The 26,086-nt window shown below is 42.6% G+C and overlaps 3 protein-coding genes across 3 annotated transcripts in view; 2 read left to right on the forward strand and 1 right to left on the reverse strand.

Moving 5' to 3' along the window:
* Ikbkap (inhibitor of kappa light polypeptide gene enhancer in B-cells, kinase complex-associated protein) overlaps nucleotides 1-9,574 on the forward strand; it is a 51,534-nt gene extending 41,960 nt beyond the window's left edge. The window contains exons 32-37 of the mRNA XM_013023282.1: nucleotides 799-912; nucleotides 1,719-1,830; nucleotides 2,328-2,455; nucleotides 3,300-3,454; nucleotides 5,596-5,671; nucleotides 9,037-9,574. Of these exons, the coding sequence (XP_012878736.1) occupies nucleotides 799-912; nucleotides 1,719-1,830; nucleotides 2,328-2,455; nucleotides 3,300-3,454; nucleotides 5,596-5,671; nucleotides 9,037-9,104 (653 nt within the window). The 3' untranslated portion in view covers nucleotides 9,105-9,574. The remainder of the gene's footprint in view (nucleotides 1-798; nucleotides 913-1,718; nucleotides 1,831-2,327; nucleotides 2,456-3,299; nucleotides 3,455-5,595; nucleotides 5,672-9,036) is intronic.
* Nucleotides 9,575-9,624: 50 nt separating this feature from the next.
* On the reverse strand, nucleotides 9,625-14,182 carry Actl7a (actin-like 7A). The gene has a single exon (XM_013023283.1). It carries the CDS (start codon nucleotides 13,034-13,036, stop codon nucleotides 11,717-11,719), a length of 1,320 nt encoding a protein of 439 aa, XP_012878737.1. The 5' UTR covers nucleotides 13,037-14,182; the 3' UTR covers nucleotides 9,625-11,716.
* Nucleotides 14,183-14,297: 115 nt separating this feature from the next.
* Actl7b (actin-like 7B) lies at nucleotides 14,298-15,715 on the forward strand. The gene has a single exon (XM_013023284.1). It carries the CDS (start codon nucleotides 14,376-14,378, stop codon nucleotides 15,630-15,632), a length of 1,257 nt encoding a protein of 418 aa, XP_012878738.1. The 5' UTR covers nucleotides 14,298-14,375; the 3' UTR covers nucleotides 15,633-15,715.
* Nucleotides 15,716-26,086: the final 10,371 nt, after the last annotated feature.

Here is a 26,086-nt window from a genome sequence, read left to right on the forward strand (position 1 = left end):
TATATACATGTTACACATATGCACAGAGTTACAGCAAATAAAAAATGGCAGAATATTAACGATGAATAAATCTTAAGTGAAGGGTACTGGTGTTTGTTGAACTGTGACAACTCCTATGTAGGCTTGGAAAATCTTTGCAAGTAAGGTTTATTGCTTGTTACCTGTTTCCATTGCCCGTTTCCCTGGCATACTTTTTGAACTGTTTGCTTCAGTTATCACTAACTAGGTATGGAAAGTGTTCTTTTTGGCCTAGTAATTATCTTTTAGCTAATTCTTGGATTTTTCATCATTAATGAGAACCTTAAAAAATGCTATTAATTCATCTACATACACCTAACACCTATAAATAAAATGTCCCTAGATATAATACCATTTGGAGGTTTTCATATATTCTCCTTTTTCTCTCAGTTATTTTCAGAAATCATTAAAAGACATGTATTCTAAACTTGTGAGCATTTCAATGAAAGGTTTAGGAAGAAATGTTTAGTAACTTTTTTTGATTACAGCTTTCTGTTGCACTCTTTATTTGCACACTTATTTGCACCCTTTTTTGCCTATCTTTTCTTGAGTTAGCTACCAAGTCTTCATTCAGGTGATTTTGCAAATTTATGGGGTAATGTTGATGACCCAATGGATTCACCATTTAGAGTTTATTAAAGGGAGGAAAAAATCTTGTTTGAAAGGCTTACTTACCTTTTTCTTTTTGTTGAATTTTAATCCTTTTTCAGTCTCTCCTTAATTTTTTTTTCTTTTTGCTTAAATATCACACTCAAATTATTTTCCATTCTGCATCCCTAGCCCAGAAAAATTACATGATGTTTCTGGACTCTCAGACATCTGCATTTACTCGTCATAAAAAACGCTTACTAGTAGTTCGAGAGCTCAAAGAGCAGGCTCAGCAGGGGAATGTGGGTGAGTACCTTTGTGAAGCCTAGAGTTACTTGTAGTAGTGATATTTGCTGCTGTAACAATACCTGAGAGTCGTAATTTATAAAGAAAAAGAGTTTGACATATGGTTCTGGACATAGAAAAGCATGTGCTTTTAGTGAGTGCTTCATGACAGAAAGGCAGATGGATAAATGCAGACATACATGTATAAAAGAATAAGGAGAGGGACCAGGCTTGTTTACAACAATTCCAGTAAGTGCAGCAAGCAGTCTAATTCTGCAGGAGTCAGAACTCAATCCTATGAGAAACGTAACTCCTCTTGACCTCAGCACCATTAAAGGTCCTAGGTCTCAACACTTGCTCTGAGGATGAAATGTCAATATATCTTATTGAGTGGGACTGTCTGTTCAAATCAGCGCAGTGTTCCTCCTTGCAGTTTTATTTCTGTACCATGACAAAGTTTGAGATCCCTTAGGGACTGTATATGTCTTGTTTGTATGTTGGAGAAGAGCTTTGAGTCTGCGCCAAGTATAAAATCAAGGTGCTCTTCCAGATGTACCTACCTGCTCCCCATTAAACCTGAGCATCAACTACTTCTGGGTTTCACAAAATGAATTTCCTCATTCCCTCCTCCCCCCCTCCCCTCCAATAAAACAGACAAAGAAAAAGGTTAGTTATCTACTGACTTAGCATATTAATAACTGGATTTATTCTGATTTTGAGATCAACTTTGTAACTTTCATTGATCCTTCAATATGTGTGACTGACTATACTAACAGTCGATCCACTTTAGCAGGGAATGTCTTCATCCATATCTGGTTCTTTTCTAGATGATGACGTGCATCATGGTCAAGAGTCAGACCTCTTCTCAGAAACCAGCAGTGTTGTGAGTGGCAGTGAGATGAGTGGCAAATACTCCCATAGTAACTCCAGGATATCAGCGTATGTATCCATCCAGTCAGTACATTGAACTTCCTCTGGGCGAAAGGAGATTGTGGAAGCACATAGGTTGCATTTGTACTAGGACAATGCAGTGGGCAGGAAAGACATTCTTTTAGGCCTGAAGGAGGTAGTGCAAGGACTGTCCCAGAATACCAGAATACCTTTCCTTTAAATTTATTTAGTGTGTTCTTACGGAATGCAAGTTATTTTTCATTGTTCCAAGATAGTATCAGTTCTAACTTCATTTTACTCTATTTCAATCAAAACCTCAACATTTAGTCTTTGGAGTTTTCTTTACTTCTTGCTTATAAGACTTACACTGTCTCCCATGTTACATTTTATATGTATGTAAAGACACTTCTTTATAATTCCCCCTAAATATAAATGTAATCTATGGACTCTGATTTCCCAGCAAGTGTTGGCCAACAAGTACATTTTGGTCTGTTTATTCCACAGAGAGCCTCCTTTTAAATAAACTTCTGTATAATTTCTGATAGGCGATCATCTAAGAATCGCCGTAAAGCAGAACGAAAAAAGCACAGCCTCAAAGAAGGGAGTCCCCTGGAGGATCTGGCCCTTTTGGAGGCACTGAATGAAGTGGTACAAAGCATTGAAAAATTGAAAGGTGTGTTCTTAGTGGTGGTGCTGGTGGTGATATTGATGAGATTTTGAAGGGCATTGGGAAGGAGGTGGTTTGGTTTTGTTTTGTTGAGATGGAATCTAGTATATATATATAGCCTAAGCTAGCTTTGAACTATTTTTAAAAATATTATTATCTTTAAGTAGTTGTACAAAGGAGTAAATCTTTCATTAAATCAGTTTATGAATACAACGACTCTTTCTTTTTTTTTTGTCAGTTGTGGGGCCTGAACTCTGGGCCTGGGTGCTATCCCTCAGCCTACAACGAGTCTTGATCAAACTTTTTAGAAAAATGGTGTCACTTGGTATATGCATGCTAGGTGTATACTTAACTGATTGAGCCATATTCCCTAGCCCTGGTCTAGAACTATTGATCCTCTATACCACCAACCTAGTTCATCTAATGATGATACAAAAAGTAGTAATGACTAGGCATAGTTCAGTAGATAATTAAAGTATAATTTTCCCAATTTGAGGGAAGGTGAACATTTTTACCAGAAATGGTCATTTTAGTGTTCACTCATAAATCCAGCCCTTCTCAGCTGGTAATCTAAAAGCCTTCTAATTTAGCATCCACCTAACTGAATTGAAAGGTTAGCACTTAAGGCCAGAGTAAAGGATTGTGTGACACTGCTTCCTACTTGTTCATAGTGGGTTTGTGTTTTCTTTTGTAATTCGTATGTTGAGATACTGTAGCATTAGGAAAGAACAAAATGAAAGACAGCAACTATAGTGTGATGTTAAAAATTTTTTTGCTTGCAAATGAAACTATGGTATTACTCTAACAACAGAGTTGGGTATACAACGTACACTCTCAAATTTCTTTCCAGATGAAGTACACAGTATTTTAAAGGTACTCTTTCTCTTTGAGTTTGATGAGCAAGGAAAGGAATTACAGAAAGCCTTTGAGGGTACTCTGCAGTTGATGGAAAGATCACTCCCAGAAATTTGGACTCTTGCCTACCAGCAGACGTCAGCTATGCCTGTAAGTTTTTTTTCAAAGGCAGTGTGTGGTTGGTTTTTCATCATTTTCACAGATTATTGTAGTCATGTAATCACTAAAACGTCAAAGCAAAAAACTTTCCTACTCTTAAAACATCATATGCTATAATTGAGTAGGTTTGTGTTTAAGTTGTAAGATTTCCTATTTGCCTTTTTCATATTTATTAGTATACCTTGGCGGGAGTATTTCTTCTTTCCAGATAAAGGAAAGCTGTCATGGGAATATGGGGAAGTCTTAGAGTATGGCTAGCATCAGAGTTGACTTCTCATCTCCTAGTTGGGAAGTTGTGGGGGGTACTAAACAGTTTTGTGTCCAACCAAGAATTCTCATGTTTTGCCAGCAGTTTATTGTGTCTACCTCTGTTTATTCTTTCCTCCCTCAAGTCTGTTGTGGAGAATTTTGATGTGGATTCAGAATGGTTGGTTATTAGTTAGGGTCCAGTAAGGAAAATGAAACCCATACCTCCTACTTTCTCAGAGTTAAATATATGGTTTGATTAAAAAAGCATCGGTGGGCTGAAAAAGTAAAAGGGAAACACAGGAGGGAGGCTCGGTGTTATATTGTGAGTAACTGAAGGAAGCAGCTCATGAAACAAAGGGAAGAGTTGGGAGATTTTGCAATTCAGAGTGGTGTTCTTGGATCTCTGAGAATACAAAGCTGGCCAGCCGGTCCTGATACTTCTGGGGGCATGCTGGAGCTAGTTGTAAGTGTACAGAGATAAATGAAAACTGAAGTGAGCAATTGCTATTGGAGTAAAGGAAAGCCAATCCCTTCTTCCTTCAACCTTGTATTTTCTCCTGGGCATCCTGGTGGAGTGTTACAGGCAGCCAGCTGATGAAGAGGAGTGGTCAGGCCTCAGAGGCTCTCAGCCCCAAGCTGTGTATGCAAGGCATGATGATTAGAGATAAGACGCTGTAATCATCTCACTGGTTAGAAGCACACTGGCTTAATGAGTTGATTTCATCTATTAGAAGTGGGGATACTTCCCCTGGATACTTCACTGGTATGTTTTTAAGGTTAGACAGGAGTGTGGATATGGAAACACTTTATAAACCATAGAAGTAAAAGCAACTAAAAATTAGGACCCCCACAAATGCTTGGATTTGCTATAATATTTCCTAGAAGGAAAAATGATCATCATCTTTAAAGCTGTGATGATTTAGATGAACAGTTTTGAATGTCTGATCCCTTTGTCTGCTCAGACATCATTTGATTCTAAGGCATGAGCTACATAAATCTTGCAGGGAAAATGATAAGGAATTTTTAAAATTTTTTTAGTGCTCGTCCTGGGGCTTGAATGCAGGGCTTGGGCACTGTCCCTGAGATTCTCTCTCTCAAGGCTAGCATTCTACCACTTGAGCCACAGCTCCACTTCTGGGTTTTTTTTTTAATAGTTTTTATGCATAGAAGGGTCTCACACTTTCCTGCACAGGCTGGCTTTGAGCAGTGATCCTCAGATCTCAGACTCCTGAGTAGCTAGGATTACAGGAATGAGCCACCAGTACTTGGCTGCCCCGTTTTGCTTCATGATGTATGGGAGTGGATGTTCAGGATACCATGAGTCACTTGAAATGCTGTTGAGCTCATGGCATTACTCCTGAGAATATGCTGCTAAGTAATGTATGTAGAGATGAATGAGGACAAATCAGAGGGCTGGTGTCTACCATCTGTTTGCCTGGAGGCTTGCTGCAGGCATGGATTTCTGTGAAGTCTTGTGCAGAGTTTGGGTTACACATGTAAGATGCTTACCTTTTAATACAAAAAAAATGTTTCCCACAAGTTTTTGAGTATAGTAGATAACTCATGTTCTATAGTCTCTTGTATTTTTTCCCCTCATTAGAATATGACTTGCTTATTTGTAAAAGGTAAATTATATGCTATTGTAGAGCACTACTTTACCTTGCCTCCATCATTACCTTGTTCTTCTGAGAGAAAAATGACTTAAGAGATTTGAATTGAAAGTGGAGCTAAGTAAGCTCACATATGAAATGACAATTACCACGTTGATACCATACTAAAGAAAATATCAGGCTGCTTACTGCTGGTAGAAGTTTGGCTTTTGGTTTTTAAATCATCAGAAGTGTTAAGATAATCTTTGGTGATCTAGTCTATTTTCTGTTTAGGTTCTAGGTCCAAATTCTACTGCAAACAGCATCATGGCCTCTTATCAACAGCAGAAGACTTCAGTTCCTGTTCTTGGTTAGTATTCCTTTTCTATCGGGGTATTAGGTAGCTGTTGAGATCAGCTGTACAAGGAGATACTGGATATTGACTATGATTCCTCCTCAACTTTGAGATTACATCCTTAATAGATCAATTTAAATCTCTACTAGTAGTGTCCTGGTGGGGGCAAGAATCCAATATAACATTAAATATATAATTTAATAACATTTTTTAGTGACATTGACATACACTTGTCATATACATCATAGTTGAGTTCAAACTGTCTCTATATACATACACATTTGAAAAATTGTTCTGAACCATCAATTTTTGGTTTTATAGATGCACATTACATCTTAGAGACATTTTCATGATTTTTCTAAGAACTAGAAGAACTGGGCCGTTTTATTACTGGTATGATTGATAATACAATTTTAAAACAAGTCCAAAAAAGTTAATATTTTATCTTTCTGTTATACCTCAAATATTTTGTTCGCTGGGAAGAGATGGTTCTCACATAAATACTTATTACTAGACATTGCAGGCCCATAAAGCTTTATTTTAAAAGTTGGCTAGAAAATTGTAACAGATAGATTTGTCACTTGCATATTTGCTTTTCAGGTAGATTACTCAAACATCCCAGTCTTTCTTGGTTTTAAAAAATCATGGTGTGTTCTAAAATAATTGGCCTTCTTTTTTTTCCCGGTCGTTGGGCTTGAATTCTGGCCCTGGGTGCTGTCCCTCAGCTCTTCAGCTCAAGGCAAGTGCTGTACTGCTTGAGCCACAGTGCCACTTCCGGTTTTCTAGTGGTTTTATTCGAGATAAGAGTCTCACGGACTTTCCTGCCCAGACTGGCTTTGAACCTTCATGCTCAGATCTCAGCCTCCTGAGTAGCTAGGATTACAGGCGTGAGCCACCGACGCCTGGCTAATTAATTGGCCTTCTTTTAATGCTCTTATTTTCATCTTTCAATGCTTTTTTCATCATGTAACACTTTTAATTTTTTTTTATTTAAATGCTGTGCTATGGTAGCATTTAGATGACATTTGGAGTAACCCCTGGGGATTAAAATTGTCTACTAGCATGTTTTGCCTGCCTTCACCTCAACTAAACTGCATCTGTACAGTAACTACTAGTGTCTTAGTTTCCTTCTCTTCTGGAGTCTGGCAACCTGCTTTTTGGTGAGAATTCAACACATACACTTATTTCTGAGATGCTAAAAATTAACTTTAGATCTGAGGCCATTTGGCAATTATTTATTTTGTCCTACCCTTTGCTGCTGACCTGATGATAGTCTTGAGGACAGGCTCAGTCACACAATCCCTGGGTGTTCTAGTCAGCTTTCCCACTTCAAAGAGTACTTCTGCTTCCTACTGAGCCATAAATACTAAGATACTGACAGCTTCTCTTCTGAGTATTGGTTATCAGTGTACTGTGGTTGCAAGGTTGTGTAAGAAAAGGGAGGTTCTTACAACTATAGTAGTTGATAAGCTACTCACAAAATCAGTCCTCCTCAAGTCTTCCTTAGCTGCCTTGGATAGTGTCATTTGTTCTCCCCTTACCCCAGAGTAGTATTAGCAACTTTTGATGGATCATTTTCTTCAATTGCTTCATTAAGTGGATTAGATTAAGTGATATTAGAAAAAGGCTTGCATCATAGCTTGAGTTGGATTTGTTTTATTACATTTTTTAAAATAAGTGGTTCAAGTGAGAACAATTTGACTATAAAAAGGACTGAGGTCTTTGGAAAAATTGAAGTTTTTATAAGTATTTTTGTAAACTGACTTTTTGTACCATGAAATTCAAACAGGGAAATGTGAAAGCGCTCACATCCTGCTGTCACACAGTTTGTCAGAATCCATCCCTTCTGGAAAGCCAGCACTTGGTATTTATTCTTAGTTAAGTCTAGACTTGTTTCATTTTTATAACATTTCTTAAAATAGACTCAAACTTCATTCACTGTGAAATTATGGATCTGGTTGGCAATTTACCTGTGAATAAGTATGAATATTGTTATATAACTGAAAGCTCTGGTGGGCTTTTGCTTGTCAGGTGGAGTTGACTGGTAGTTAAGTATTATGTGTAAGTACAGAACTCCACAGTAGTGGAGAGTCTGAATTATAAAATATGTCGACCTACCAAAATTTCACCGTTTTTAGTCATAGGATATGTTTATCTAAATTGAGAAAACCATGATTATTTTAACATCTTTATCTTGAGCTTTTTTTTTTTCTGTCAGTCATGAGACTTGAACTCTGGGCCTGGGTACTGTCTTTGAGCTCTTCAGCTCAAGGTGAGTGCTCTACCACTTGAGCCACAGTGCCACTTCTGGTTTTCTGGTGGTTTATTGGAGATAAGAGTCTCACTGACTTTCCTGCCCGGGGTTGCTTTGAACCGTGATCCTCAGATCTCAGCCTCCTGAATAGCTAGGATTACAGGCATGAGCTACTGGTGCCCAGCAAGCATTTTCTTATATTGTTAAATATTCCTTGAATACATATGTTGATATCTGGTATGTATAGGTGTTCTGCTGGAATTTAATCATAAATTTGAAGAAAGAATATTATCCTTGTGTGCATTATTTTGCACAGCTCTTGTTTCCTGTCTGGTTCCTAATTAGATAAGAAGCTCCACAAATCTCTCTGCAAGAGTGTTTGAAAGTTTTAGTTTACAGTTTCCCCCCCCCCCAAAAAAAAGCTCACTTTTTAAAATAGGGCTTTTGTTTTGGGCATTAGAGTTGGAACTCAATGTCTCACACTTGCTAGTGAACCACCCTTCGCCACCCACACTTCCAGCTTTTTTGAGATGGTTCCATCCAGGCTACACCACTGTTTCTGCATCCTGGAAAACTGGGATGACCTGCACGTGCCCACCTTTTTACTGACTAATTTGGGATCTTGCTAACTGTCTGCCCAAATTGGCCTTGAATCTCAGTCCTTCAATCTTTACCTCATGAGTAGCTAGGAAGCAAGGGTATATTTATTTATTTATTATCATCAAGTACTTAACTCTGTCCATGGACTTGTCCTGCTATGTACATTCTACTTTGTTTACTATTATTAACTGGAAACAGGTGTTACATATGATAAACCTCACAGATCTTAGGTTTATAATTTAACTTTTAATAAATCTGTACTACAGCTGTGTAATCACCTCCTCTCATAAAATGCAGAAGCTTCTACTTTGAATCACTTGCCTAAAGTTAAGTATGGACATTTTCCTCAGGTCAGGGCCACTAGGCTATGTTTGGCTGTGTTTACACTGACTGGAGATTCAAGAACAGTGGCCATGATGTTTGTCTTGGAGCTGTAAAACCTAATCACCTAGTTTGACATAGAATTACCACCTCAGCTCCTCCCAGCCTGAGTAGGTTTGACTATAACTCTTTTCTTCCTTTACAGATGCTGAGATTTTTATACCACCAAAGATTGACAGAAGAAATCAGTGGAAACTGAGCCTACTAGAGTGATCTACCCCAGTTAGGAAGGCACCAACAGAGACAAGTTCCCACTTATTCCATTTCCCTCCAGCCAGCTCTTCCTTGCTCCTCTAGACGCCCAGCATTGAGACCTGGGAAGTACAGTGGTAGGAAGTACAGTGCCGAGAGTTGCTATCTGCACCAGATCTCAGCATAGAGCAGTTCTCTTTTTTTAATTTGAGTGTACATAGTAATCACTAGCAAAACTTTTAGTAAAAGTTTCAGCCAGTATGTCATATTTTTTTTTTTAAGAATTGCTCTTGTATTTAGTGCTGTTTAAGAGCATGATTATTTATGGTAATCATGAGATAGGTCTCATTCCCAGTTACAGATCTGATTTGTACTGCAGCCTTGGCAAATCACGTAATGACTAGTACCTCAGTTCTTGTTAATGGGGAATGGTATTTCATGGCGTCTACCTCAAAAATACGAAGACAAGTAAAATAATGTTTTGGACTTTTTGTTTGTTTGGCTTTTGTTTTTGAGATAGGATCTCACTGTGTAGGCCTCAGCCTCCCAAGTGCAGGGATTGATTATATAAGGCCCAGTGTAACATAATGTTTCTGAGTAGTTTTAAGTTGCTAAAATAGAGCATTTGTAAACAGCTAACAAAATTTAGCAAGACAATCATTTAACTGATTTTGTTCACTTTAAAGTAGAATAAAAAGATGTTTCATGTTACTAGGTCATGTTCTTCCCATTTACTTGGGTTGAGCTTCCCTTCCTATAGTTAAACCATTATTATAGAGACTATTTATTGCTAGAGATTCAGCAGTCTTAGAACAGGTTAGAATTTCAGAGCTTGGTAAGCAGTGAGGGGTATATGGTGTGCATGGTTGGAATGCTTTGTTCTACAAATTCTGCTTTAAACAAAATGTTTTCATCTGTGTCTAGGCTATCTAATTTACTTTTCTTTCTGACCCCTGTTTTCTTTCTGACCTCTGTTTCATTCAGTTTCCAAAAGAACTTTGTTATTTTCTTTGGAAAAATTGAGAATGTTTTCTCCTTTTTGGCAAGTCTAGAAAAAGCTCAGTTTATTTTGACAAGAATTCTGTGGCTGATCCTTGGGTAAAGTTAAATTTCTCCCAGACTTTTAATATCAGAACCTTAATTGCTGTTTGCTAAGGAAATGGTGCTTTTGATCCTCAGAGTGTACAGTATATATACTATAGAGTAGTGTTACCTGAAATAAAATTAACTATTACTATAGTTAATTTTTTAATTCTTTTTGCTGGTTGTTTTTGTTAGTTGATTGATTTGGTTTGGAATAGTAGTACTTTGGTTTGAACACAGAGCTTTACCACTTGTCATATCCGCAGCTTTTTTTTTAGTTATTTTTCCAATGGGGTCTTAGATTTTTTTTCCTGGGGCCAGCTTCAGACTGTGTTCTTCCTGCATATGCCTCTTTAGTTTAGCAGGGATGACCATATGTACCACCATGCCTGGCCTACTTTTCCCCAGGCTAGCTTCAAACCACAATTCTCCCATGTCTGCCACCTGAGTAGATAGAATTTCAGGAGGAAGCCCCTGTACCTGGCTAGTAAAAAGTTAGGTATAGAGTATAGGGCTATTCGCTATGTGTAATTTGAAAGTTTTCACACAACAGGAATAGAAAAAAGATGTGTATTGTACCTTGGGAGAAGTCTGCTTTTGAATTCATGCCCATAATAGATTTGCAGTACTTAGATGCTCAACTTCTGAAAGGCTATAAAGACTTGGCAAGGATAAGTGAATATAATAACTTCAGAGCATTGTTTTCATTTGCTGTAGTGTATTTTAATAGGAAAGGAACTCAGGCTGAAGGACTGGATGTAGAAGTAAACGTGTCTTAATAATGGTGTGGATTTTCATGGATTTTCAGTTTCCTTAAAGTAGTGAGTTATAGCAGTAAGAATTAATTTGTTTGCATCATGCAGACAACTGTCAATTACTGTCTCATGGAGCAGGAATGAACTTTGTTCACTTCAAAAAGAAGTTTACCTGATATGAAAGGAGAAATCTGTATAAATTCTCATTCTCTGAGGAGGAGCTACCTCTGTAAGTACCTTGCTTATGACATGATACTCTTTGTCTTCCATTCACCATGATGGCTTAAGAAGAATTGCTATTGCGATATAAGTGACTGGGAGTTAGGAAAAGGCACAGTTAGAAGTCAGACCTCTTCATTAACAATGTCCAGGCTGTCAGAATGGCTGGTGAGGTAGGAAGTGTGACCTGCAGCTTTGTGTGTTGAACTTTCTTCCCGTTGGTGTTTGTGGAAAGGAAGCTTATCCCTGCAGCACTTAGCCTAGTCTGCATTTCCTTTCCAAGCTGTTGTAATAAAGTAGTTCCTAAAGGGGAATGCATACAATAAAGGACGGTAATTTTAGGGGAGGTCTCTCCCCAAATTAAGTGTGGTTCATCCTCCCCACCACCACCTCTCCACTTTTAGCAAATGCTAATTTAAAAGAGGCTGCATAAGTTAGGAAATAGACACACTGAGGAGGGAACATGAGGGGTGTTTAATGCTATAGGAAAGTATGTATCAGATCAGCTCCCTGTGTGTGGAATAGGTGCTCTCCAGGGTGGCAAGCACACTGCCACAGTGGCTCTATCTATTCAGTTCAGAAGCACCTTCTGTAAAGGAAGAAAGGCCCATGTTCCTCATATTCGAAGCGGTGGACCCACAGTGGTTGGAAACCCTGAAGTGAGGCCAGGATAGAGCCCCCAGTCCACACTGCAGTGTCTCTCTCCGGCAACACATTTACCTGTGGGTTGTCATTGGGGCACATGCTGCTCAGCTCCTTCTGCAGGCGGTTAGGGAAACCACTGAGCATAGTGCTACCCCCGCAGAGCAGGATGTTCCCCATGAGGTCTCGTTTGAGGGCGATGTCACACTTGTTCAGGCAGGACACAGTCTGGGTGTGGAGCCCCAGTTGCATAGACTTGATCAGAGATGGCTTAAAGAACATTTCTGAGCAAAGGAACCTCTCTTGGCCCAGGTGGATCTCTTTCCCATCAGGTAGAGTATACTGAATTTCATGATCAGTGCGTGCTACCTTCTTCTCTTCAATAGGGTCTAGGGCCACAAAGCAGCATTTCTTCTTGATGTCCTCCACAATATTCATCTGTTCCTCGGTAAATTGTTTTCCTGTGTCATTCATCAGGTTCTTGAGGTAGGCTGTCAAGTCATAGCCTGCATAATCCAGCCTTCCAGTGATGCTGGGCAAAGGGTAGCCCTCATAGATTGGGACTACATAGGAGACTCCGTGGCCGACCTCCACCACCAGGCCTGAGGTTCTCCCATAGGAGTACATGGACAGGCGGGACTGGTAGGCGATATGCATTGCAGGTGTGTTGAAAGTTTCAAACAGCATCTCAGCGTACTTCTCTCGGTTGGTGTGGGGACTCAGGGGAGGATCTGAAACCAAGACTGCATGCTCTTCTGAGGCGATCTTCATTTCTTGTTGGAAGAGATATTCCCAGATGTCCTGCACTGTATCCCAGTCCACAATGATGCCATGTCTCAGAGGATTAATCAGCTTGAGACGAACTTCTGGATTGAGGAGTTCCTGCCCCACAAACGTCTCCTTGCGATTATCCCCAGTCTTGGCAGTCTCCATGTAGGGCTTGCCCACTGTTGTTGAGATCTTGTGAGTGGGCTTGGGTAGGCCAGCAAAGCCACATTTACAGTAGCCAGTGCCAAGGTCCACTACCACTGCTTTGGTCACCTCTATTTTGCCCTTGTCCTTAGATGTTGATTGCATAGCTTCCTGTGACTCAGAACTGCTTCGGCGAACCCACACTGCCCGCTTCGCAGGGCCTTCCTTCACAGATGCAGTCTGGAGGAGCTGCGTCTGTAAAGAGGCCTGTTCACCCACCTTCTTGGCAGGTCCATCCCCTATGCTTACTGTCTGTGGAGCCCATATACTTTCAAGAGCCATACTGCTCCCAGAAAGTTCCTCAGTCCCACTGGCTTCAAGGCCTTGAAAGGCCTATATCAGAAGAGAGTAAGAGAATTTTCCCAACAATGACATCACTGATTGTGACAGAAGCCAGTAACCTGGGCCTTTCTAGGTACTGAGAATCTTTGGACATTACTTTTTGTAGTAGGTCTTTTTTGTTGTTGTTGGTAATAAAAGTGATGCACTCATTGGATTAATACTTATCGAATGTCATGATGTGCAAGGTAGGTTAGACTATAGCAATAAGAAAGAAACTACCAAAATCAGCCTTGGCCGACTAGGTGACTGAGGCCTGTAATCCTAGTTACTTGGGAGGCAGTGATAGATTTGTTCATGACCCTCCTTAAGAAAAAGCTTCCTGGTATAGCTGGGATAGCTATGGAAGAGAAATAATTTTTGGACATACATTTGTGCTTTTCATCAGTTACAGTGTAGGCAGTGAACCCTTGAGTCCTACTAATAAGAACATTGGCTCCTCCAAGAATATTCAGCCAGAGTGGGCACCCCTCCTATCTTGGTGGTTTCCTCTTTGGTATATGTGAACTCTCACCTTGGTGAGACCTAATATGCAGAGGGGGCCTGGTTAGCCCACTGTCAGGACAACCACTGTGGGCTAAGGTCAAACACATCAGTGCCAAGACCTGCCTTATTCCAGAATTCTGCCTTTAGCTGTGCCGGCACCTTATACTTCACCCCAGCCCTGTTCTCTTCATTAGAGGCTTTTGCTACATTGACTACTTCCTCCTTTAAGGAGGGCAGTGCTCCTGGCCTTGTGGAATATGAGAGAAGAAGAAGGCCAAAGGTTCATGAGCTTCGTAACTGCTGGAAACAGCCACAATGGGAGGAAAGTATGCTTAGGTCCCTCAACCTCTAAGGAAGCTTTGGTGTGCTGGAGTTGGATGAGTAATCACTGTTAAGAGCCGTTTCCTCTTGGACAAGTCATTTGGATTCTGATCCTTAGCCCTGCCTACTTCCAGGATTCTGCAAAATACTTTAGGTGGCTGGTAGGGCACCTAATTTATTATAGCAGCTCAAACATGAGCAGCAGGGGAGTGCGGTCCGTGAACAAGGCAGGAGGTAGGAGGTAAAACCTCTAAGACCTCGAGTGCTTGGATTTCTAAGCCAGCTGGCGCTCCTAGAACAAGTCAATTAAGGGGTATGGGGGGGGGGATTGGGCCACCCCTCTCTGGATGGGCCAGCCCCGTAACGTCAGCGTCACAATTCTAAGTGGTTGCCAAGGCGCAGCTGGAGGTGGACCCCCACTTCTCCCCACGGAGCTTCCGGAGGCAGACCTGAGACAGGTGAGAGAGGAAGGCAGATGGCGACCCGAAACAGCCCCAGCCCCGTTCCCCTGGGCGCGGCGCAGGGCGACCCCGGAGAGGCGGGCGCAGGGCCGGGGCCCGAGACCGGCGCCCGCGACGCGATTTCCACCTCCCCGCTCAAGGGGAAGCCCAAGAAAGTCCGGAAGATCAAGGCGCTCATCATTGACCTGGGCTCCCAGTACTGCAAGTGCGGCTACGCGGGCGAGCCGAGGCCCACCTACTTCATCTCCTCCACCGTGGGCAAGCGCAGCCCGGAGCTGGCGGCCGACGCGGGCGACACCCGCAAGGAGACCTACGTGGGCCACGAGCTGCTCAACATGGAGGCGTCGCTGAAGCTGGTGAACCCGCTGAAGCACGGCGTGGTGGTGGACTGGGACTGTGTGCAGGACATCTGGGAGTACATCTTCCACACGGCCATGAAGATCCTGCCCGAGGAGCACGCCGTGCTGGTGTCCGACCCCCCGCTCAGCCCCGCGGGCAACCGCGAGAAGTACGCCGAGCTCATGTTCGAGACCTTCCGCGTGCCCGCCATGCACGTGACCTCGCAGGCGCTGCTGTCCATCTACTCGTACGGCAAGACCTCGGGGCTGGTGGTGGAGAGCGGCCACGGCGTCTCGCACGTGGTGCCCATCTCCGAGGGCGACGTGCTGCCGGGCCTGGCGGGCCGCGCCACCTACGCGGGCGGCGACCTCACCAACTACCTGCTGCAGCTGCTCAACGAGGCCGGCCAGAAGTTCACGGACGACCACCTGCACATCATCGAGCACATCAAGAAGAAGTGCTGCTACGCCGCGCTGCTGCCTGAGGAGGAGCAGGGCCTGGGCCTGGAGGAGCTGCGCGTGGACTACGAGCTCCCGGACGGCAAGGTCATCACCATCGGCCAGGAGCGCTTCCGCTGCTCGGAGATGCTCTTCAAGCCCTCCCTGGCGGGCTGCAACCAGCCCAGCCTCCCCGAGCTCACGGCCGCCTGCCTGGCCCGCTGCCAGGACACCGGCTTCAAGGAGGAGATGGCCGCCAGCGTGCTGCTGTGCGGCGGCTGCACCATGCTGGACGGCTTCCCCGAGCGCTTCCAGCGGGAGCTGAGCCGCCTCTGCCCCGAGGACAGCCCCACCGTGGTGGCGGCTCCCGAGAGGAAGACCTCCGTGTGGACCGGCGGCTCCATCCTGGCCTCGCTGCAGGCCTTCCAGCAGCTCTGGGTCAGCAAGGAAGAGTTCGAGGAGCGGGGCAGCGCGGCCATCTACAGCAAGTGCTGAGGGGGGCGGGCCCCACTGGCAGGGCCCTGGGGCTGCGGCCGAGGGCCATCTAAAACATTTAACAGAATTTCACATTAAAGTTTCATATGCAGCAGTGCTGGGCTTCTTGATTGCCAGAACCGGCTTAGACGTGTCGGCACTTGTGGCTCCATGACAGGAGGATTGGGCGTGGGGATTGGCCACCAGGGGAAGGGAACATTCCCCACACACACCTCCACCCCTTGCCCAGTGCACTGGGCCATCGTCCCCCTGCCCACCTCATGAGAGTGACATCAACCCACAGCCAAGGGAGAATTGCTCCAATAAAGGGATCACTCTGCCTGGTTCATTGGTGGATTGGAGGACATTCAGAGAACAAAAAAAATGTCTCACGGCAGTCTTCATTCAGCTTGAGTGGGGGCCCATGGGAGGGGGTGGAGCATGGGGTTGGGGTTATTTTTGACTTGGGAAAGAATCAGGTCAAGTCATTTCTTAAGGCCTTGCTCATTAAGTCCTCTCCTGTTGCCCAGAACGAGGCATCCTGCATGGAGTTCAAGGGCCTGTGGCCCACCAGGTCTTGGTGCCAGACACAGATTCCTGACCCTTTTCTATAGATGGAGATTGCAGTAATTCTTTGGTGAGGTCTATATTCTGCTAGTTGTCAAATTCCCTGCCACACACATTTTTGCCTTAGTTTCAGTTGCTTGCAACCCTAAAACCTTTGACTGCTACTAACCATAGAACCTCTCTTCTCTACAGAGAAGGAAGCGTGTTAATGGAGGGGAAAGTGATTTACAGTGGTAAGCAAGTATTGTGAGAACTCTCTTCTGTGTGCTGGTCTTGGAGATTTCCTGAAACCATGTGTGTATATAAGTTCATTCTTCCCTATTTTCTCCTCCCTCCCCAGCAACTTCTGCTCGGTCTACTCACAGATTCTGTCCCCTCACCCAGCTCTTGGACATCTCTGAAACCATGTCTGTGTGGCAGGAGCTGTTAAAGTACTACACAAACCTCAACATGAATTTATTTAAGTCAGTCACAAGAGACAACTTTGGTGAAATGAATTAGTGACATGCAGATTAAGATGACTAAATGGCTGTGTGTTTATCTCCTCTGAGATTCCACTGAAATAATGGTAGAGAATAGAAATGTGTAATCCCACCGTAAGTGAGGAAGATATCAGGGATGCCTAAGGAAGTTAGAGATTTACTGCCTGATTCTGGAGAAAGAGCAACTCCAGGAAAGGAGCAAGGCAGGAAGACTGCAGCCTAGACTGTGCAGGGTGCTTCCTGTGGCGAAGGTGACTTCCTGTTCTACAGAGTGAGCACGGGTTTGAGGTAGGTACCAAGTAAAAAGGGTCATGGGAGTGAAATGTCTGAGTGGAAAACAGCCCTGTGTGGGAATACAGGCACTCCCCCATTCCTACGGTATCAGCATCTATAAAGATGTTGCTCAAGGGAAAAGTTGAATTCTGCCCCTAAAGGTGGTGCCTAGTACAAGGAAGAAGAAGAAGGCAGTATGTGAGGTACAGAGTGTGATCCTGTCTGCACCCCATGCCCCTCTTCCAATCTGTAAGTCATACTCAAATCTAGCTAACATTCCTAGGGTAGAATAGTGATGCCTTCATTTTCCTCTTCTTTCTAACAATTCAGTTTCCACATGAGCAGCTGATGTGGCCCAGAGCCAACTTTCCAACTCTTAAGAGCAGGGCATATGGTTCTGACAAAGCCAGTCAGAACCAGCTATCTCCCTGTCCATAATGTCTGGCTCCAGAGTGAACGTGTGACTCAGTCCAGCTGCGTGGACTTTTGCTTGGGAGGCTGGTTGTGAGATAGGGCTGTGTTCTCAAACTGCTGGTTCAATGTTGGTTCCTGGGAAGGAAGCCAGCTTCATATACAGGACTATATAGAAGCTACCCTATATAGGACTCTGGAGCTCTGGGAAATCCCAGCAAAACAGGACTGGTCCTCTGGTGAAAGGGAACCTCTGAGTTAAACCAGAGTGCTCTGCTGCCACATCTTTAAGGTCCCTGAGCCGATGCTCATGGCAGCCAGAGTTGCATCTGTCTGTCCCTTGCAGAAGTAAGTATTCTAGCTGCTTCCATTTTCCTTAAGAACAAGAACATTCCTCGAGAGCACGTTGTATAGAGGAGTGGTTAGGGTAGAAAGAGCCTCTTACAGTTAAAATATTATTAAGCTCGACACTTCATTTTTTTTTTCCTAACAAAAATCAGTATGACATATAATTTTTATCTAGGTATTAGAGAATCTCACATAACACATTAACACATTCAGGGACTCTTATGCTAATTCACAGTTTAGTGATGATTCAAAACTGCCCTTTTTCCTACCATTTTGCAAACTACCTATCTTTTCCAAGAAAAAAAATGCATTAAAATTACGTTTGAAGCCAAACACTGGTGGCTCATGCCTATAATCATAAGTACTCAGGAGGCTGAGATCTGAGGATCATAGTTCGAAACCAGCCCAGGCAGAAAGTCCCCGTGAGACTCTCCTCCAATTAACTGAAAAACTGGAAGTGGTGCTGTGGCTCAAAGGTGGTAGAGTCCTAGCCTCAGAGACAGCACCCAGGCCCTGAGTTCAAGCCCCACTACTTTTGCTGCCGTGTAGAAGACGTGGATGGAGAAGCCGTCCCAATGGCCCAGGTTTCTCATCCTTACGGAGAGGGACCTGTGCACCAGGAGCAGAAAGGAGCAGGCCCAGCTGAGGGTCTGTCCACCTCGGCTCCTCGGCTCTCGGACTGTCTTTTTCTCCTTCCTGGAATGGAACCAAGGCAAGCAATAAAGGGAATTAAATAGCACATGGAGATCTGGTGTCTGAGCTGCGTCTTGGATTTAAAACCATCATTACAGGCCTATTATGCCCTTGTAGGAGAACTTATCAGCATGAGGAACTTTTCTCACAAGCAAGTAGCTGATGGTCAGCCTCATAACAGAAGCCTTATCCAGATGTGAGCTCATGTTATGAGGAAGTGGCAGCTGATGAGCAAGCTCGTAAAATACTTCAGACTCTTAACTTCGCCAACGTCTGGCTGCATCTCTGGACTTCTCTTTGGGGCATTCAGAACTTATCCTACTTAACAAAAGAAGAAAACATAGGAAGAAAAGGCCAAAAAATGTAGATAATTTGCCTTCGTTTGAATAAAATTAATTTTATGTGTTTGTGCTTACTATAGGACCACAAAATGTCATGTAGTTTAAATATATGATATTTGACTAGAAGATGACTATACACAAGATAGTTATACAAATTTTGGATTACTGCAGACATAAAGGACTGTTGGGTCTTCGTCCGTCTTTGGAGGGGGTCCGAGGAGAGGTAAGTGCGGCTGCTCACCAGCCTCCCTTAGCCCAGGAGACAATCAGACGCAGCAGGGAGTCAAGTCAAGCAGGAGCTCGGTTATTAACAGGGAGCATCCCCTTTTTAAAGCAAAAGACTGCGTGGGAGGGGAGGAAATGGAACCAACCAATCACTGAAAGGCCATACCTTATCATGTACCTAAGCTTTCATGAGATGTTTACACACTGAACCTAAACAAATCCGGCTCTGCCCACTCAACTTCCTCTCAGGGCCATCTTTGCTACCTGTGTTCCCCACAGATTTCCCCACAAAGGACATTCACAAGAGGTCTACAGTCTAGCTTTAAGCCTGTCCAAAGCAATTTGTTCCTCTTTCCTGGCATGTCAAATTGGCAAAGATACTTTTATTTATTTTAGTTCAAAACTTAAAATAGAGCTGGACATCAGTGGCTCATGCCTGTAATCCTAGCTATTCAGGAGGCTGAGATCTGAGAAGGTTCGAAGCCAGCCCAGGCAGAAAAGTCCCTGCGAGACTCTCTTCTCCAATTAACCACTCAAAAACCAGAAGTGGGGCTGTGACTCAAAGTGGTAGATCACTAGCCTTGAGTAAAAGAGCTCAGGGACAGCAGCCAGGCCCTGAGTTCAAGCCTCACATCCACCACTAACAAAAATAGCCCTTAAAAGTAACTGGTATATCCAAGACTGCATCTTATAGTCACTCAAAAGCAGTCTCAGTTGGAAAAGCCATAATTAAGGTTAGGTAATGTACAACTTAATGTTGTACGTAACAAGGAGAACAGGAAATGTTGTGAAGTCAGAACAGTAATAACCACACACCTTTGTTTTTGTTCTAGTTGACACATGGTTTCCCTAAGATCCTAGGCTAGCTAGCCTCAAACAGTCATTCGGCCTCAGCCACCCAAGTGCTTGGATTAGAAGTGTGCAACACAATGCCTGGCCTTATGCATTGGTATTTGTTTCCTCGACCAAAATGTTTTCCACCCTCTGTCCCTTAACCACACAAGCAATATTGACCATAACCTACAGGTATTTATACTAGTGGCTTATAAGAAGCCATTGTTGTCTACCTTCTTTAGCTATGTTTTTATTTGTTAGTGGCGTAATAGGTGCCAAACAAGTACAGCAAGAAATAAAGCAATCTGGTTAAATGGCCACAAATGAAATGGACAGGTTAGCAAGAAATACCTGTCAATACAATAATGATATGTTTTATTAACCATTTTTGGCAGTACTGACTGTTCCCTAAGCCTGGCATGTTAGCACAGCATTCAGTCACTTGAGCTATATTCTCTGTCCCTCAGGGCCTCTTGTTTGATAGGCAGGTGCTCCACTAAGAAGCCACATCTTCAGCCCTCCCCCCACCTTTTTTTGCATTAGTTGTTTTGAAATAAAATCTTTTTGTCTTGGCCCACACCTGTACTGTGATCTGCTTATTTTACACTTTCCATTAGCTGCAATGATAAGGGCATACCCATCATGCCCATCTTCTACTGAGATGGGAGTCCTGAGCTTTTCTGCCCAAGCTGACCTGAAACTGCTATCCTCCCAGTTAGTTAGGAATAGAGGCATGAGCCACTGGCACCCAATCTGTACTTTCGTCTTTGAGACAAAGTCTCCTACCTTTAACCTGGGCTGGTCATGAACCTGCTATTCTCCTGATTATGCTTCCCAAGTAGCTGTATACTGGTACATCTTTAGGGAATTTTTCCAAGAATAAAATCAGATTTTCACAAAAAATACTTTTGAATAACAGACAACAAATATCATGTAATATCATAGTTATCCTGAGATTCCAAAGGTAACAATGCCAATATTTTAGCAAAGGAATGCTATGAACAATTTTGACCTAAATCTCAAATCTGGAGGATAAAGGGACAAGCAGGTCCCTCTGGGATGGATAATGACGGCTAAAGAATCCTTGACGTCAGCCCAGTACAATGAACTCCATTATTGGGGAGGTTTATTGACTTTAGTCATGATTAATTAAATCATTGGTCATTGATGATTAGTTCCATCTCCAGCCCTACTCCCCTCCTTGGAGGTCTGAGAGTGGAGGAGAAAAGTAGAATTTTCCAACTTCTAATCATGCCTTGGTCTTTCTGCCACACAGTCCCCGTCCTGAAGCTATCTAGATACTCCCTCCCATACACACATCATTCATTCATTTCATTAGTTATGCAAAAGTTGTTATTTGTTCTTGTGGGTTGTGGGGCTTGAACTCTGGGCCTGGGCACTGTACCTCAGCACTTCAGCTCAAGGTGAGTGCTCTTCTATTTGAGCCATAGCACTACTTCTGGTTTTCTGGTGGTTTATCGGAGATAGGAGTCTCATGGACTTTCCTGCCTGGGCTGGCTTTGAACCGTGATCCTCAGATCTCAACCTCCTGAGTAGCTAGAATTACAGGCATGAGCTACCTGTGCCCGGCTACATAAGTTGTTCTTATTGCTCCAGAGATTCCAAGGGTTTTAGGAACTTGGGACAAACCCCAAATGTTTGTCTGTCTGTTTATTGGCAGTACTGAAATCAGGTACTCTCCTTTGCTAGGCAGGTGCTTTACTGCACAAGCCACTCTCCCAGTCCTTTTTTGCACCCTTCCCATTTAGGCTTTCCTCCTGTAGCTAGGATGACAAGCTTGTATCACTACACGTAGCTTTTTCCATTGAGATGGCATCTCAAGGACTTCCTGCCTAGGCCGGCAGATTCCTGGATCTCAGCCCCTCACTAACTATGATGGCAGATATGTTAGACTGCACTCAGCTTGTAGCTGTGAAAGGGTTTCTCAAACTTCTTCCCTAGATATTCTCAATTTTTTTTTTTTTTTTGCTAATCCTGGGGCTTGAACTCAGGGCCTGAGCATTATCCCTGAGCCTCTCTGTGCTCAAGGCTAGCACTCTACCCCTTGAGCCATAGAGCCACTTCTGGCTTTTTCTGTTTATGTGGTCCTAGGAATTGAACCCAGGGTTTCATGCATGCTAGACAAGCACTCTACCACTCAGCCACCTTCCCAGACCAGGTATTCTCAAATCTTTATCCCCACATGAGCCACTTGTCCCAGCTCCAAATATTTACTTATTTATTTTTACTATATCACATTGCATAACTGGGAAATTGAAACAGGGAGTCTTTGACATCATCTCAGCATATCTAGATCTCAAAATGTGACCCTATTTTGGACCCTATTAGATGTTTCTTTAAAATATTGATTATAAAATCACTAGGGTGGATCCTAATGACTTAGCATATGATAGCGGTATCCTATTTAAAAAGACAAATTTGGACACAGAGGGAAGAGGATGTATAGATGCAAGGCTCAGACAGTCACAAGTAAGCCATGAACTGCCTGGGCTGCCAGTATCTGAAATAGGCAAAGAAAGGTCCTTCTACAGTTTTCAAAGGGAACAGCGTGGGCCTGTCATCACCTTGATCTGAGACCCAGAACTGTGAGATAATATATATCTAAAGTTCCAAACAAGTAACAGTAAGAATAATCTGGTCAATTTTTTTTAAAAAAGCAACTGAAGAGATTACTGAATTAAGCTCAGTTAGTGAGAGATTATTAAACAACACACATATACGCACATAAATTTTTAGATGAGAAGATAGTAATCTAGGCTTGGGCAATGACTTTTCCAAGTTCACAGAGCTGGCAAATGGAGGAGCTGAGACCATAATTAAGATTTATGGGAATGATCTTGTTTATTTATGGTGTCTGGCCTTCTCCACAACTTTGAGCCTTTCATTCAGCTACTTGCAATTCAGAACATCCAGGCCTTTGTGTTGAGTGCTGTGTAATCCTTTAAGAATTACTTATAGGTAACAGATTTGTCTGTTGGTGTCAGTGTCCTGGCAGGAGCGCACTCTTTGTAGGAAAATTGAGATTATACTCCATGTACAAAGAGTAGGTATGACTCACCTGCACAAATAGTCAAACAGGATATCTCACAATGCTGAGGGGAAGGTTCCACATATCAAAACCACCTTTTTAGAAAACAATTATATTTGAGCTGATCCCTTTGCCAGAGTAGCAAGCAATCTCTCTTTGGGCCTCAGCTTTTCCTTCAGTGGTATCCAAAGGCCCCAAGGAGGTCTAATGGCAGCCAATCAGTGAATGATGAAAGTGCATAATTAGACCCAGAGCAAGTTAAAAAAATACATATGAAGCAAGAGAAAGGCTGTGTCAGAGACTGGTACTTGTTGAGCAGAACTTTCCCCATCTTCATAGTAGTGGATTTATAGCTGGACAGATGGCTGCTCACTTGGCTGTGTTTACCAGCATCCCTTGCAGCTATGTATAGATACAGGATAAGTTCAGGTGAAGAATGATATGTGTGTGGAAAGTGCTATATGCAGCTTCTGGGTCATCTTAAAGATAAGAAGAGATCCTTTCCTGAAAAACTCCCTCTTTCCTTGAGCTGGAACATGAATGTGCCTGCAATCAGCCTTGACCTTACAGACAAGTCTGGGTTCCTTAATAACTGTGGAGAAAAACAGCAACCTAGGCTTCAGGACCATTAATAACAGAGAAACAAACAATCTTCTTTAAACTATTTGGGGGAGATCTTTGAGCTATAGAAGTGTGTCTTTTGCTCTGACTTATCATGTGAGAGTACAATAGGAAATGGATGGTATTTTTAGCACAGCATCAAAGAACCCGAGCAAGTGTGGGTAGAAGTCCCTTATGTTTTTCCCCTTCCCCTCCACAAATTATGCTGACATCAAATACAATGAAAGCAGGGGTTATACTGTGGGGGAGGGACATACAAAGCAACAAAGAAATAATCTTATAACTGTGTTAGAAACAATCGCATGAAAGAAAAAAACATTTGAATACATATCTTAGGGTTCATTTTCCTAACATCACCTTATCTGACCTTTTCTGCTTGACTCATAAATAAGGATACAGGTGGACCCACTGCAACAATGAGAAGTACAAGTTGTCATGTTGAAAACGAACTTTACAACTTTTGGGGGGAGCGGGGGGGAGGGTGGGAAGGGATGGGAAGGGGAAACAAAGGAGGAGGCTACAATGCTTGATAAAAAATGTACTCATTATCTTGACCATGTAATTGTAACCCCTCTGTACAGTATTTTCACAATAAAAAATAAATAAAAACTTAAAAAAAAGAAAACTTTGAAAAAAAATGTACCTTATGTTTGGTAAATTACTAGACTGGGGGCTAAGTGTCTTTGTAAAACTCTTCTCTGTCCTTTGTTCTCCTCTGACAAGAGAAGACAAGGAAAGAAGCAAACAAATTGGCTTTTTAAAATATAACCCTTTTATTTTATTTATTTTTTTTGGGGGGGGTCTGGTTGTGGGGCCTGAACTCTGGGCCTGGGCGCTGTCCCTCAGCTCTTCAGCTCAAGGCTAGCGCTCTACCATTAGAGCCACAGTGCCACTTCCAGCTTTTTTCTTTTTGCTTATGTGGTACTTAGGAATCAAACCCAGGGCCTCTTGCATGCAAGGCAAGCACTCTACCACTGAGCCACCTTCCCAGCCCCAACCCTTTTAAAAATATAAACCCTCATAATAAAACAGGGCTTTCCAATAACAAGAAGTAGAATTGCTGGTGGACTTTTGCTTCTTCTGGTACCATTCACTAGTGAGAAATCTACAGAAATGGCTGAAAGAAATGCAATAGAAGATTAAAAAAACTCTTCTATTACCAATTTAGCTACATAATATATTATTCTTTTATACCCTGAAAAAAACACAGGGCTTTCTCCTATTTTTAAGGTTTGGAAACCTGAGAGTTAGAATAAAGGAGACTGATCCCACATCACACAGCTAGTAAATAGCAGGCTCATGATCTGAACTTGGGTCTCTGTGAGTCTAGACCCTCACTCTGGCTCTGCAGCCAATGCCATGAAAACAGGCGCTGACAATACCATGGTGCTTTTAAATCTCATGAGTTTTTTAAGCTCCCAAATACAAGAATATAGGCTGTTTCATACAAGCAGAGGCTGGCAGAGAGTTGTTGCTTTAAACTCTACCTAGTTTATAAATGACTAGTGATTTGACAGTTAACTTATGTTCCTGTTTAGGACTCAGGCCCTGTTTTTCTACGGAGTTAATATGATTCATAGTGACACATGTCCAGGCTAGTTCCCAGACAATTGTATTAAGTCACAGACTGAAGCCTGAGCATAGGGAATGAGGAAAACAAGTCACAGTAGAGATCATAATCCTCCAATGACCTTGGAGGTCTTGTGCCTATTCTGCTCCATGCTGCCACACTGTCACACATCCAGTTGTTTGGCACAAGGTATCAAATTGCCATCTCAGCATTTTGACCAAGTCCTCCAGCTTCACAGTCGAGCTCATTTCATGGGGGAATCAATAAGAAAGCAATCTTGTTGAACTGATTTATACTCATATGATTCTTATCCAAGAAATTCTATGCCATTCGCTTATCATATCAGTTACATTTTAGCTGTAGCTTCCATATATGAGAGAAAACATGTGTCATTTATCTCTTACCTTACTTAGCATGATTTGTTCTAGGTCTATCCATTTCCTCACAAATGACATAATCTTATTCTTCCTAATGGATGAGTAAAATTCCATTGTGTATACGTACCACTTTGTATTAATCCACTCATCTGTTGTAGGGCATCTGGGCTGTTTCCATAACTTAGTATTGTGAATAGTGCAGCCGTGAACATGGATACAGTTACATGTGGCTACTGGCTACTTCACTGTGGCTCTACTAGGAGGGTAAGATGGAGAGTGAGTGAGTCACTCCATACTGTTCCTTAACAGCGATTATAATGCTTGGGAATTGCTGTGGAGGATAATCTCATTGCCTAACCATAAGGATGACTACCTCAGAGGAAACTGACACAATGAAGCAGTTTATGGCTAGTAATGACTTTAGGACCATAATTACAAAGGGCCTGGGGTTAAGATGTGGTGGAAAGGATTAACCCAAAGAGTAAAGATTAATACATATGAAGCTAAGGTCTGGTACATTAAAAAGCATGCCTTTATAAGAAGAGAGCTATTGATATGTGCTTTGCTGATCTCGACTTCTTTCCAACCAAGCCTGGCTTCTCTCTTCTGAGCTCCATATCCACACATGTCTCTATTAGATGGCTTCATTTTGAGATCAATACTCACCTGAAATGGGAGTCACCT

Source organism: Dipodomys ordii, unplaced genomic scaffold (genome assembly GCF_000151885.1).
Source record: "Dipodomys ordii isolate 6190 unplaced genomic scaffold, Dord_2.0 Scaffold67, whole genome shotgun sequence".
NCBI lineage: Eukaryota > Metazoa > Chordata > Mammalia > Rodentia > Heteromyidae > Dipodomys > Dipodomys ordii.

What these genes read in the sequence shown, in the direction of transcription:
- Actl7b (XM_013023284.1), top strand. Translation starts at nt 14,376, where the DNA reads ATGGCGACCCGAAACAGCCCCAGCCCCGTTCCCCTGGGCGCGGCGCAG.
- Actl7a (XM_013023283.1), bottom strand. Translation starts at nt 13,036, where the DNA reads ATGGCTCTTGAAAGTATATGGGCTCCACAGACAGTAAGCATAGGGGAT.